At 37.8% G+C, this 14701-nt stretch overlaps 1 protein-coding gene across 2 annotated transcripts in view; it reads left to right on the top strand.

Annotated features, from left to right (window-relative positions):
* Positions 1 to 14444, top strand: part of LOC109070347 (teashirt homolog 3-like) — a 38059-nt gene extending 23615 nt beyond the window's left edge. For both annotated transcript variants that reach the window (XM_042760619.1, XM_042760620.1), the window contains one exon: positions 9733 to 14444. In XM_042760619.1, coding sequence (XP_042616553.1) covers positions 9733 to 13136 — 3404 coding nt within the window. In that variant the 3' untranslated portion in view covers positions 13137 to 14444. The remainder of the gene's footprint in view (positions 1 to 9732) is intronic.
* The last annotated feature ends 257 nt before the right edge of the window (positions 14445 to 14701 follow it).

Here is a 14701-nt window from a genome sequence, read left to right as displayed (position 1 = left end):
ACACACTAAACTAATTATTAACTAACTAGAGTTCATATCTGGGCCCATTTTTTAGGACCCTATGATTTCTGCGATAGTCATAAAAACATAATTCACAGTTTAACATGGAATGTCACGGAATTTGTCAAATTTTAAATTAATTAATCAAAAGTAGGTCATTACACCGAGATATGGATTAGTATCTGTAAATATTAAGCCACAAAAGTAGATTTAAATATGAATCCTGCATGTTCTGTGTGTCTCTGTTAATGAACGGTAGGGATGGGCGTATCAATCAGAAGTATCGATATATCCATACTGACGCGAGTATCGGAAGAAAAAATATCGGTACTAAGGTGTGTTTTATTTACGAGTGATTTTGTTTATTTAATAATAATAATAATAATAATAATAATAATAATAATAACAATGCGTACAATATGCATTGAATTGGACAAATAACCTATGTTAGTGAATAATTGTGTAGGATAGAACTATTTTCCTGCTCATCTGAAAACACGAAAATGTTGCAAGTCAGAACCAATCAATTCACTCACTTCTGACAGGGCTGCTTATCAGAGGACAGAGAGAAAAAAAAAAACATAAATGTTTAAGTTATTTTATAATAAACAAATTGAAATTGTAGCCTACATAGCAATAAAATTAATTTAAATTGAACGTTAAAAGATAATATTGATCCTGTTCTATTATGTAATGTTACTAGAATTCATACTCTGTCAGCATAAAAAAAGTTGTTTTGTATGCATGCAACAGCCTGCCACTGCCACTGAAAATGAACCATGGTTTTACCAAAGTGACCATAGTTCAACTGTAGTATTTGTAGATTTGAATCATGTGTAAACAAAAAAACATATTTGAACCATGTGTACACAAAAATATAACCTAATCAGTTATAAGGTGTCCATCCCTGATGAATGGTGCAGATGTGTGGTTACATTTACTACACACATACTGAAGCGTGTGTGACGCTCGCGTCTGCAGTCTCACTAAATGAGGACATAAACACATGAACAACATCTCCAGAACTGCTCTGAAAATTTTGACCATTTGATTTGAGAAAAACTAGCTTCATATCACATGCACAGAACTGTAAAGGTATTCATGGCAACCCATCAAAAAATAAAAGTCTGGTTTGATTTAAAGACATTGTGCCTATTACTATTTTTCAGTAGAATGTACATAGCCTACTACTACTACTACTAAAATTAAACAAACATTATTTTTTAAGGAATAATCACGCAACATTTCTTCAATGTTTTAATTTCAATAGTAAATCCCCTTTGTTTGCCAAAAAAAAATAAAAAAATGCTTAATTTTCACTAATTAAAAGATAAATGAAATTATTGTTTTATGCCTTCATTTGATAACCAGAAAAAATTAAATACATTACACATAATTTCTGAAAAAAAAAAAAAAAAAAAAAAAAAAAAAATTAAGTTGTTTTATGCATTCTAAAACACAGAATTTGGTAACAACAAAAAATATGGCGAGAAAAAAAAAAAATCATAAATTTCATGGGCCCTAAACGTAATTTTTGTTAAACTTTTAATAAACTGATGTGAAAATGTATAAGTTTCATGAGTTTAATTAAGTAGACTTTTGATTAATACATTTTAATTAAACTATAAAAAAAATTAAAAATAAACTAAAAACAGTTTTTGGAGAAGAAATAAAATAAATAAATAAATAAACAGAATTTAGAAAAAAATAAAACAAATTTCATAGGGCCCTAATTTTTAAAATATATTTGACCAATCGATCAATCAATCAATCAATCAATATTATATATAAAAAAAGCATAATATAAAATTTTAATCAGTAAAAAAAAATATTATTTTTGTACACACATATGACAGGACATGGACAAATATAGATTTTTTTCCTCATTGCCATCTGATTATATCTGCACAGGTGAGCTGTAAGTTTATTTGGTGTCTGTTCAGTTCAGGAAACACCTGCTGTAGTCACAGATTTCTGTCTGTCCTTGAGAACATTCGCTCATTGTTTCCAATGTGACATCCTGAAATACAGATCATATTAGTGATGAAGTCAAATTTAGTTACACAAGCTTGGCTTGGTTATATTATTTGGTTTTTCTTTTGTAATGGCTGCTGAACATTTTTGAGTTTTGAATATTAAATGCAGCCTTGGTGAGATGAGATGCTCTAAAAATATCACTAAATACACGGTAAAAAGCTGGAATGATGGTACCTTCAATCCACACACTTTTATTTCTACAGATAGTCCTGTATAGAATAGCTGAGGGATGATTAGTGTTAAAATCTTATCTAAGTATTTATTTCATAATGTCTCTTTTTAACAGAGCATGGTACTCACTGAATTTGTTGCAGCACATTGTACTTAGAAATCCTGCCCAGTGATATGTTTTTTTTTTTTTTTTTTTTTTTTTTATGTAAAATTTATTAAAAGTGTATATATTGATCAATGTATTAATTGGCCTGGTGTGTTTATAATTCTGGATTTTGTATTTTATTTTTTATTATTATTATTGTTATTTTTTTTTCAGAATATTATTTGTCTTGTGGCTATTTAAGTAGAGGACGTGGAGATGGTTGTATGGTAGGACAGATGGCCTGATTATGTGATCTTTCTTGGGAGCAAATGTGGTCAAACCTTCGGAAGAAGTGTTGCCCAGAATCGTTGGGGACATTCAGGGCAGACGTTGGTGTTCATTAGTGATTAATAGCATTTTGAAAGAGATGAAACATGTTTTTACTCCTGAGAACATCCATGCTGTGCTGTTTTAAACTCTTAGTTCAAATATATGAAGGACTAGATCCAAAAAGCACATGTAAGGTTTTTATTGGGGGTGTCTCATGAGGATGCGGCTCCAGAACGATTTTGTCAACAGAACTGTATTTGGTCATAGAGTGATACATCATTGAAGTCGATGAATAAACAATATTTCAGCTGAGCAGTTACTGTAATAAGCAGTGCTAAAATGCTCTCATCAGAGGCTGAAGACCCCCTCTTCTTTTCCTTAGCAAGGGGTTTCTAAATGCCTGCATCAGCACCGAGCCTGCTTTTGAATATAAATCAACTTTTTGTTTGCACGTTATTGTGTTGCACACAGGATCATTTGTATGACTGAGCGCTCACGTGTGTGTTCGAGGCTGTCGAATCTTGATGTCGTGTAGGAGTGTTAACTCCAGTGGAGGTGCTATGGCAGCAGGGGGAAGTTCTGTTCTCCAGCGTGGTTACCGGTTGCTGTGCACATGCGGGGTGGGGGTGTGTAAACATAGACACACATACACACACTGTCAGGGGCTCTCCTGCTGAGTGGCATGAGCGGGCGATTAGCTGTGCTAGCGTCTGTGTTTACCAGCTCTCTCTCTCTCAGTTCTGCCAGCGCCGATGCACCTCCAGCCCTGTTTCTTTGCTTTAATCCACACCAGCTTGTTCTTTCTCTCGCTCTCTCTCACACTCTTGCACCACCTCATATTTTCACATTTTTATAATAAAAGATAAGAGTATTTTTAAAGATTCTAAATACCTGTGATTCTTTTTTTTTTTTTTTTTTTTGTTTACTTGAAAATACTTTTTCAGGGTTTTTGATAGCATAGTCGCTGATTCTTTCTTTAAGTGAACCTGAAATCAATCGGATGGACCAGAATTAATTTAATGTTCTTGGTTTTATTGGGATTTATTCATGATACATATTATTGAAAACGTAGCTCTTTTTTTTTTTTTTTTTTTTTTTTTGAAATGACTGTCTCTTTTGCTGCCATCATTCAAATGTATCAAACTTCCATTCATTCTAGCTACATTACAGTGTACAAGCTTTTCACAATTCAATACAGTTCAATAAAGGGCTGCTACTACTACTAATACTACTGATAGATTAAATCAAGTCACACCCTAAATTTAGGAATATTTTAGAAATATTATTTATAATTTAAATGCTTGTGTAGCATGCTGTTAGTTACTGCAGACAATAATTTTGACGAACACAAAACACTTATAGTGCACTGCAAGTATAAATCTAGCAGACAAGTGTGCAGCATCACAAATAAACATTAAAAATATCCAGCTATCAACATTGCTATTAAAGTCACAGATGCCACAGATGCTGTCCATAAACATTTAAGTTATAAATAACCCAGAATATTCCTTTAATGTGTTCATAAATTAAAATACCTCTTGTCTTCTTCTGGCTGCAGAGACAATGCAGGGAAACAAAACTTGTTAAAGTTATAGCCATGGTAACCATCACTTGGTAACCGCCATGCATTCTATAAACAAAACATAAATCATTCCATAGGTAGAACCCTCTTATCTTTGTTTGGTTTCTGCGTTATGCTCCTTCATCCATCCAATCCATCTCAATGTCCCGTTTGTAGGCAGGGCAGGCCAGGCTGGAGAAAGTGGTCTCAGTGAGCTCTCTCTTTCTCTCCAGCTAGCCTTGGAGCAGGGCCTCCATCAGTCAGTTGGCCTGGTCGATGGGGCGTCTCTTTGGAATCGATGGCACGCCTGTCTGCTTCGTCCATCCTTCTCTCTCTGCCTCCGCTGTCCAGTTGTGCCCTCTTGCCCACCCCGGTGCTGGACACACACACACACGGACACATTTCCTTTAACTTACACATTTGTACATTCACGTCTGGCCTCCCCACCAATTTGTCTGTGCATGTCAAATTGCAATAATTAAGCATTATCGATCTCAAATTCAATTAACTTCATTAAAGCAAGTCATGATAGCCGAGGAGAGATGGAGGGGACGTGAGGAAAGGAGTGAGGGCATAGAATGAGAGGAAAGGGGAGAAGAGAAGTGGATTGGTGCTATCTCATATTCTCTAGCCGCACACAGACAGCTTGTCTGCTTAAGGCTACAAACCATTTTCCTCCTAATGATATCACATTGCAGATAGTGGCATATTAGAGAGAGATACCTCCCATTATAAATGTGGGCTTTAGGGGCTATATATAGCAGCTTTAATTACCAACTACTTACTCTTTCACTCTCTTCAGCTCATCTGCACACCCAGAAGTATTGGACAGGGCTACCGACTTCAACTGCTGTCTGTATAAGTGAGGCAGATTGCAAACAAGAACAAATGGCAGCAGCTTGAGGGGTGTTAACTTGGTTCACATGTACTGTATATAGTTCTACTTTGTCCATGTATACGAAGAAACACACACCAAAAATACATGACAGCTGAAGGCTGAGAAATTTGTTCTGTTCTGTTCTTTTCTTATATGTATATGTATTTTTAAATGTCGAATCCTTTAAAAAAATATCACAATATCAACAAAACAATTAAGCAGCACAACTGTTTTTAACAGTTGTAATAATGTAATAATATTTCCTACTCTAAACTTTCAATACATACAAGCACACGCACACACACAATATTATGATCATTTTCAACATTATATACCTTATACCAGACAGTTACCAGATTTATACCTTATACCAGATTATTATTTTATTTTTTTGTGACTTTGTTATATATCATTTTATATAACTTCAAAATGTTTTTTTTTTTTTTTTTTACATTTAATTTATCACTTTAAAAATATACACATTTTATTACATATTCAATGAATTTGACTTCTGGTTGACAGTAGCCACTTTATTTTATTTAAAAAGTGCACCTTAGTTCTTGCAATCATTCAAATAATATAATAACAAATGGTTTAGTCATATTTGCACAACTTAGTTAACATTCAATCGTGTTTGCTTGAGGATTAGCAACCCTCTACGCACACCTTGGCAATATAATCGCCATTTGCTAGTATATTTTTTAGTTTAATTGCCAGACTGATATACTATTTTACACTTACACACACACACACACACACACACACACACACACACACACACACACACACATACACACACACACACATGATTCCAATCAGCTTATCTTTGTAAAATGGCACAGCTTCTTAAATCTTAGCTTCTTAATCAGTCAGTCAAGCATTATATTGGTTATTGGTATTATGATAATTAAGCACTATTTAATGATAGAACTTTAGTGATTAGAACTAAAACTTGGTAACCATGTATGAATGCATATTTGTAATTTTAACTGAACTTAAGACTGGTGGGGATGCTTAAGATATTGTTGGTCATTCAGGGTTTCTGTAAAAACAAATAGTAATAGATAATATTAATTATTATTGAAAGACAATACTTCTAATTCTAGTACCATACTAACAATATACAATGCACTACGGATCGATGAGCTGCTGGGTTCATGAATATTAATCACGTTGTCTGCGTTCGGTCAAACTGATTTGCTGAAATCAAAACAGGGATGGTAATAGATGAGCACAAGCCAATGAAATTTCCATTTGCATATTAGCTCCGCCCACTACCGGAGAAACCGGCATATCTTCTTCTTGTTCTAAAAAGCTGAATAATTCTAAATGAGCTCCATTATTTTGACAGGAAAATACAACAAAGAAAATATGTTTACATGTAGCATGGTGAGATTCTCGCTCTCTTTGCATGTGTGAGAAACAGCGCTATCAGCAAAGTGACGGCGAGTCGTGCGACTTCCAATGGCTAACGATAGAAATCATTTAGTCGCCCAGAGTCAAATTTAGTCTCATATATGCGAGTGATTTACTCGCAATGCAGAGGGGTGATTAGATTCATCACTGTGATCTGTATTAAAATTTTTACCTACTCTGATATGTTTGAAGACAGTATGTGCTCTAATAGTCCAGCCTAAGTCTGCAAGGTTACGCTCTCCACTGCTTAGAAAACAGCATTCTCTGCTGGTTGTCTCCCTGGATGTCCGAGTGTAAATTAGATCAAGCTCTTCTTCCAATCTGATGCCAAATCATTGGGAGGTCATTCTCATTTTACCCCCACCCTACCAGTCTTGGATCCAAGCATCCTGTTTTCTAATTAAAACAGCACCTGTGTGGTGTGGTGGGTAGGCCTGGACTGGTGCACTGGCTTCAGAAGGTCCAGGAATGAAATCTCAATATTGTTCCCAGCCAGAACACACAGACTCTAGGTGAATTGGGGGCTTGAGATCCTGGAATACAGCCAGGACATGCACCAACACTTGGTACGTGTAAGTGTGTGTCGCAGATTGTTGGGTCTCTGTCTCGTTAGCCCCTGCCTATGCTTTCTTCTCGTCTTTCTCCACCCCTCTCAGATTACCTTGGGGCTTAAGACCGATTGTTGTGTTGTCAAGCAGTGCTAATCATGTGTTTGGTGTCGGAAAATGAATTTTGAACAAAACAGACATGTACACAGAAACATGTACACACATCTCCCTCAGATTTGCTGAAGGGCGTACGCCTACTCACTGGTAATACTTACTCTGTGCTCTACATACAGTCAAGTTCAGGTCAAGGTTACAGTGAGACAGGCTTGTTTGTACTTGAAGTGATGAGCAAATGCTTTCTCTCTCAATTCAATTCATTATGTGCTTTATTGGCATGACAGTTGTTACAATGTATTGGCAAATTTATTTTATATTTATTCTCTCTCTCTCTCTCTCTCTCTCTCTCTCTCTCTCTCTCTCTCTCACTATCTTGCTCACTCGCTCTTTTTTTTTTTTTTTTTTTTTTGCCCATTGGCACCCTCACCCTTCTTTTTAACTTTAATTACCAGCTAATCATTTTGTGTAATTATGTTCAAGGTTGACTTTACATTTTACATGTAGTGGTTTACCAGGAACAAAAAAAAAATCATGTTAAAACCTCCACCTTTTGTGTGTGTGTGTGTGTGTTTGTGTGTGTGTTGTAATCATTGTGAATAGGTTTAAAGTGTATGAATTTGAAGGAACCAGGTTTTTACATTGCTATTTGGCCTTGATGTAAAGATCGGCTTCTCCCTGCTTCCTGAACGAAGGCATTGTTCTCTTAAACAGCTGTCGTTTTGGCTGATTCAGAACAGATGGCTGTGTGTGAGGGTGTGCATGTGAATTTGTGTGTGCTGCACGATCACAGTTGGTTGTGATTTGTGTAGGGGGCGATTCGATTTCACAGACTGACTGTGATGTGTGTGAGAAGATGGATCCTAATAATAATGCTGTAAAAAATCACGCTTGAATGGTCTTTTTTTTTTTTTTTTTTTTTTGCTTTGTTTTGAGACATCGGTAGGTGCTTAATTTTGTCCTCTTAATTTCAGTTTGAAACAAACATTCTCACACACATACACAATTCAGAAAATCAAATAGCTAACTATTAGATATTTACAGTTTAAACAGTTTAAATTCTATCACACTCTTTTTTTATTTATCGATTTATATGCAAACTGTTAATTAATAATATTGATAATAATACTAACAAAATTAATAATTAGTTGATCGTAATTTAATTATAAGTAATAATTTGACTCCATAAAAAGGGAATTCTATTGAGTTTATTGAAAAAGCACAGCATGCCTGAAGCCATGAGGTATGCACATTACAACTGCAAACTAAAAAGGGGTCTGTGCCTTTGCCAGTCCCTTGGGATCATTCTGCCAAGGGCTACAAAATAACTGTCCTCATGTTGATGGCATTCTTTTTACTTTGTTGTTGTTTCACAGCCAACCTTGTTGCATCACACCAGTACTGTTTTGTTAAGCTTAAATGACATTTCTAACTTAAAAAGATTGTTTTTAAGGGGCTGATACAAATTCATAAAATTACAATTCTATGTAGTCTTTGTTGAGGAAATCCTGGAATGTTCCTTGTATACATTGTATTTAGAATTAAATGTATATGCTGTGTGTTGAAGTTGTTGCATGAGTAGTTTGATGTTTGTGGTATTTAGACATGATAGAATGTGTTCACAGAAAACCAGTGTGTCCAATGGAGTGTCCTCTCTCTCCATTGTTTACATACCTGGTCAAAAGCATGATTAACTGACAGTCAGGAATGCACAGAATTATTTCAATGCATTACATTTCTTTCTGTGTCTATTTCTCTTTCTCTCTTTCTGCCTTTCTTCTTTTGCATAACTTCTACTGGAAGTTAAAAATAATATATTTTGGTTGCTTATTTCTTCAGGCTTGCACAAACATGACTATGTTTTTCATGAGCGTTTGCATTCACCAGGCTAAACTGTAAATAATAACTTTCAACTTTCTAATCTTTTGTAATTGACACAAATGTGTCTGTTGCAGGGATTTTTATGTCGGAAATGTACATGCAATCATTTTTATTTACAAGCAGGCAAGCCTTTGCTGGGTAATGAGTGAGAATGCTTTCTTAATTTAAATGGCGAGTGTGTCTGTTTGGGAATGCATTAGGGGCTGCTGAAGAAGCATAAGACATATTAATTGACAGACAGGAACTGCTGTCTCTGAGGTTGATACAAGCAATTTATTACTTCAGAAACGAATGCCATCTCCAGAATGTGCTTCATTAATTTCAAATTTAGTTTTAATTTCAAGCTGTTGCCCCTTGAGAAGAATAAGGTGGCAACTTCGGTTTGAAGAGTAATTTTTTTCTGTTCTTTTACCCCCCACTCCCTGCCGCACTCTCTTTTCAGAACAAAGGAGGAGAGAACCATAACTTCTTTATTTGTTGTGATGTTGTGATGTTGTTGGGAAGAGGAGGAATTATTGCTGCAACACTTTATAATATAAAAAAAGTCTGACTGATTGTTTTGTTTTTCACTGCTGGAGAAAACACACTGATGCCTGACATTTCTATCAGCTGTCTATACACCATACAAGGCATTGTAGGAATGCAATGTGTCAAATTTTCGACAATGTGATAACATGTTTTTTTTTTTTTTTATCTCTTTTTTTACCTGCAGCATATGTGCCAGAGGAGCTAAAGGAGGCTGCCTTACTAGATGAAGATGTTGAAGGAGAGGATTCAGCTGTGGAGGAGGAACCCGCCATGAAGTATGTGTGCCAGGACAAGGACTTACTCCTTAAAGACAGGCAAGGCTTCCATGACTCTCCACCGGCGGATTTCTCCAGCCATGAAATGGACAGCGAGTCACACCTGAGTGAGTCCAGTGACCGCATGTCAGACTTTGAGAGTGCCTCAGTGAAGAACGAAGAAGACAGTTCAGCCAAGGAGCCCCTCACATCTCTTTCATCAACTTCATCTGTGATGATGACGACAACAGCCACGCCAATCAGTGAGGAGGCAACAACATTAGGCCCAGACAGCCTGGAGCAGATGAAAGCTATCTATACTAGCTTCCTGACCAACTCCTACTGGTCATCGCTGAATTTGAATATGTCTCAGCAATCAGCAGAAAAGCCCCCACGTAGTCACAGTAGTAGCAGCAGCAGTAGTAGCAGCAGCAGTAGCTGTGGTAGTGGTGGTTACGATTGGCACCAGACAGCAGTAGCTAAGACCTTGCAGAATGTTTCACAGAACCAGAGTAGACTGCTGCACCCAGCATCTGAGCCAAACCTCTTTAGTACTGTGCAGCTTTATCGGCAGAGCACCAAACTCTATGGTTCTATCTTCACTGGTGCAAGCAAGTTCCGCTGCAAAGACTGCAGTGCCGCCTATGACACTCTGGTTGAGCTTACCGTGCACATGAATGAGACGGGTCATTACCGAGATGATAACCATGAGACAGACAGTGAAGGTGCCAGGCGCTGGTCGAAGCCTCGCAAGCGTTCCCTGCTGGAGATGGAAGGAAAAGAGGATGCCCAGAAAGTTCTTAAGTGCATGTACTGTGGCCATTCCTTTGAGTCACTGCAGGACCTTAGTGTTCACATGATAAAGACAAAACACTACCAGAAAGTGCCTCTTAAGGAACCAGTAACTCCCATGGCAGCCAAGATTATCTCTTCAGCTCGTAAAAGAGCCCCCATTGAACTAGAACTCCCCAGCTCACCAGATTCCAATGGTGGCACCCCCAAGCCTTCTTTGTCTGACCCCAATGACTTTCTTCAAAAGACCCCCAATCCGTACATCACATCTAACAATCGGTATGGACACCAGAATGGTGCTAGTTATGCATGGCAGTTTGAGTCACGGAAATCCCAGATTTTGAAGTGCATGGAGTGTGGAAGCTCACATGACACACTACAGGAGCTGACAGCCCATATGATGGTCACAGGACACTTCATCAAGGTTACTAATTCTGCCATCAAGAAAGGCAAACCTATAATGGAGTCAATGTCCACAACGGCTCCTAACACCATACCTACTAATGAAGAGAAGGTACAGTCAGTGCCGCTGGCTGCCACCGCATTTTCCCCACCACCACCTGCACCTCCTCCCCCTAGTATTTCCCCTGCCATGACACCCATGGAGATTAAAAAGGAGGAGAAGGAAGTAGAATGTACCAAGGAGACAAATGATATCAAAGACAAGAAGTCAACAGAAAGTGACACTGATGAGAAGTTTGAAGTCTCATCCAAATATCCATATTTGACAGAGGAAGATCTTGAAGAAAACCCTAAGGGGGGGTTTGACATTCTGAAGTCTCTGGAGAATACAGTAACATCTGCCATTAACAAAGCACAGAATGGCACACCCAGCTGGGGAGGCTACCCCAGTATTCACGCTGCCTACCAGCTTCCAAACATTATGAAACTGTCCCTGCGCAGCTCAGGGAAAAGTTCTCCTCTGAAATATATGTTTTCAGGAGAAGAGATCCTGTCTCCTATCAAAAGCCAACCTCTAATTTCTCCACCTAGTTGCCAAACATCCCCTTTGCCCAAAAACAACTTCCATGCTATGGAGGAGCTAGTCAAAAAAGTCACAGAAAAAGTGGCCAAAGTAGAGGAGAAGATGAGGGATCATGGAGCTAGATCTTCCCCACTTAGACGGACCACACCCTCCCCTTGCAGTAGCGATGCAGGGGAATCTGCCAGAGGGGAGTCCCCAAAGGAAAGGAGAGGAGCCAAAACCCCTGAGACTAATGGGAGTGGAAACACTCACAAAGACTCAAATGGTGATGCTCTTACAAAAGAGTTTCTGGAGAATGGTACTGACCATGTTGTCAAAACCCCTGTGTCTACCCTATGCAGCAGCACTGCTATTATAACCGACCATCCTCCAGAGCAGCCATTTGTCAACCCTTTAAGTGCGCTTCAGTCTGTCATGAATGTTCACCTAGGAAAAGCTGCCAAACCTGCCCTGCCATCCCTTGACCCCATGAGCATGCTCTTCAAGATGAGCAACAGCCTGGCAGAGAAGGCAGCTGTAGCTGCCTCCACTCCATCTCAGACCAAAAAAACCAACGATCATCTAGATCGCTACTTCTACCACATCAACAATGACCAGCCTATTGATCTGACCAAAGGCAAGAGCGATAAGAACAACTCCCTGGGATCTGCTGCCCTGTCCTCCTCTACCTCCACTCCCACCTCAATTTCACCATCATCAACCATCACTATGGCAAAAGCCTCATCTGCTGTGGCTTCCTTCATGTCCAGCTCACCTCTGCGTGAAAATGCCCTGTCCGACATCTCTGATATGCTACGCAACCTCACAGAGAGCCATGCATCCAAGTCCTCCACACCAACGAGCCTTTCAGAGCGCTCAGATATAGATGGATCGACTGCAGAGGAAGCAGAGGAGATCTCTCCCGCTCAGAAACGAAAGGGTCGGCAGTCCAACTGGAATCCTCAGCATCTACTTATCTTGCAGGCACAGTTTGCCTCCAGTTTGCGGCAAACGGGTGACGGCAAGTACATTATGTCAGACCTTAGTCCACAGGAGCGCATGCATATTTCCCGATTCACTGGCCTCTCAATGACCACCATCAGCCACTGGTTGGCCAATGTCAAATACCAGCTGAGGCGGACAGGTGGCACAAAGTTCTTGAAAAATCTAGACTCTGGCCACCCTGTCTTCTTTTGCAGTGACTGTGCATCACAGATTCGTTCCCCCTCTACCTATGTCAGCCATCTTGAGTCACATCTGGGCTTTCGGCTTAGGGACCTGGCTAAGTTGTCTGGAGAGCATCTTGTTACCAAGATATCACGCCATAGCAAGGGACTTTCTGAGAAACTGCTTTCAACCCAAGCACATTCTTTGGCCCATTCAATCCCCAACCCCAGCCCTCACTCACTTTCCCCCTCCCCCTCCCCAGATGAGGAGGCAAATGGGACCTCATATCAGTGTAAACTGTGTAACCGGACTTTTGCCAGCAAGCACGCTGTCAAGCTCCATCTGAGTAAGACCCATGGTAAATCCCCTGAGGACCATCTTATGTATGTTAGTGAACTTGAGAAACCTTAGCGATGGCCAAGGACAAAAACTGTCCTTATTTCCTGTCCTTTTTCAAGCCTTCTGACTAACATTTCTTAAGGAAAAAATATATATATATATATGTATGTATATATATATATATATATATATATATATATATATATATATATATATATATATTAAAAGAACTGAAAGTAATTAATGAAGAACTAACTGCACATAGATGCCAGAAAACTACTGTTTAGTTTTGGCACAACATTTGGAGTTTTCCTCTGGGGAACACTCATTTGACCCTACAGACATTACTTTTTTTATTTCACAATGAAAAACAGAGAAAATGATAACAAATGATTTTCTAACTGTGCAGTGCTGAGTGAAGAGGTCACTGGTAAAATATGAAGGTAAATAAAAAAAAGACTTAAAATGAAGTTGTATGTATTTGAAAGGTGTGTATTTTTTTTTTTTTTTTTTTTTTTTTTTTTTTTTTTTTGCATCCTTGAGATGCAATAAGCTGCATGCATTAATGAAATGGTTTAGTTCAATATTTGATAACTAAATCTGGGCTTTTCTTCATCTCTCTCTTTACTTCTCTCTTATTTTTTATCCTGTTCCCCCTTTTTTCTTTCTTTTTTTCTTTTTCTTTTTTTATGTGACCTAAGTATGCTGGTATCAGCAGCAAAATTTAACCCTCTGAGTACGCCTAAATATTTCTTTATTTACAACACCCCCAAAAGGTAAACTAATATATATATGTGTGTGTATATATATATAAAGAGGGAAATTAAGCGATTGGAAATCACCAAGTTTATATGTATTTGAGTGGGTAAATTCAAGGGTATTTTGACTATCCACTAAAAATCGCATTGTCTTATAGATCACCTCTTACACAGCTTGCAGTGCAGAAATGTATGTGAATCCAAAATAGCAGTTTTTAGTTTGCTCAAATCAGGGGCCTTTATGAATTCAGGTCAGTGTAAAAATGTGTACATAAACAGAAAAAAAACTTTCTGTCTAAATTATGCATCATTTTATATTTTTTAATTTAAGATGAGTATGATTATCTACTGGTGCACAATATATGAAGAAGTTAATGAAATTGTTTTGCACAATAGTTTTATAAATATGTTATTTAATCAAAAGATATGAAAATGAGAAGAAGAAAAATCACCCTAAAGTTTTATTTCCACCTCGTGCTCAAAGGGTTAAACTTCTTGTACAAGACAGTACTTGTTCCATCATTTCACTTAAATTGTTGTATAAAAAGATGCTACTTTATAATGTAAGGAGGAATTCCACAATGTAACCTTTTATTTATAAACACTATTGGTTGTTGTTTCATATTGTAGAATGCCTTTTTGATTGGTATCTTTTATTTTGTTGTTCTAATTATTCCTCCATAAAACCACACTGCAGCTTCATCATTCATCAATATGAAAGGTAACCATGGTTACCTTACCTCCAATTGATAGTTCTGTTACGTTTTGGCAGTTAATTTACTAAAGTAACTGAGAGCTGCCAGTGAATGAAAATCTTATGTGTAAAATATTGGCATGTTAACAGCACAGGCACTGTTATGCATTCTGTGCCGTGTTTCT

This window comes from Cyprinus carpio, chromosome A7, assembly GCF_018340385.1.
Source record: "Cyprinus carpio isolate SPL01 chromosome A7, ASM1834038v1, whole genome shotgun sequence".
NCBI classification, from domain to species: domain Eukaryota; kingdom Metazoa; phylum Chordata; class Actinopteri; order Cypriniformes; family Cyprinidae; genus Cyprinus; species Cyprinus carpio.
This window is presented reverse-complemented; position numbering and strand designations above follow the sequence as displayed.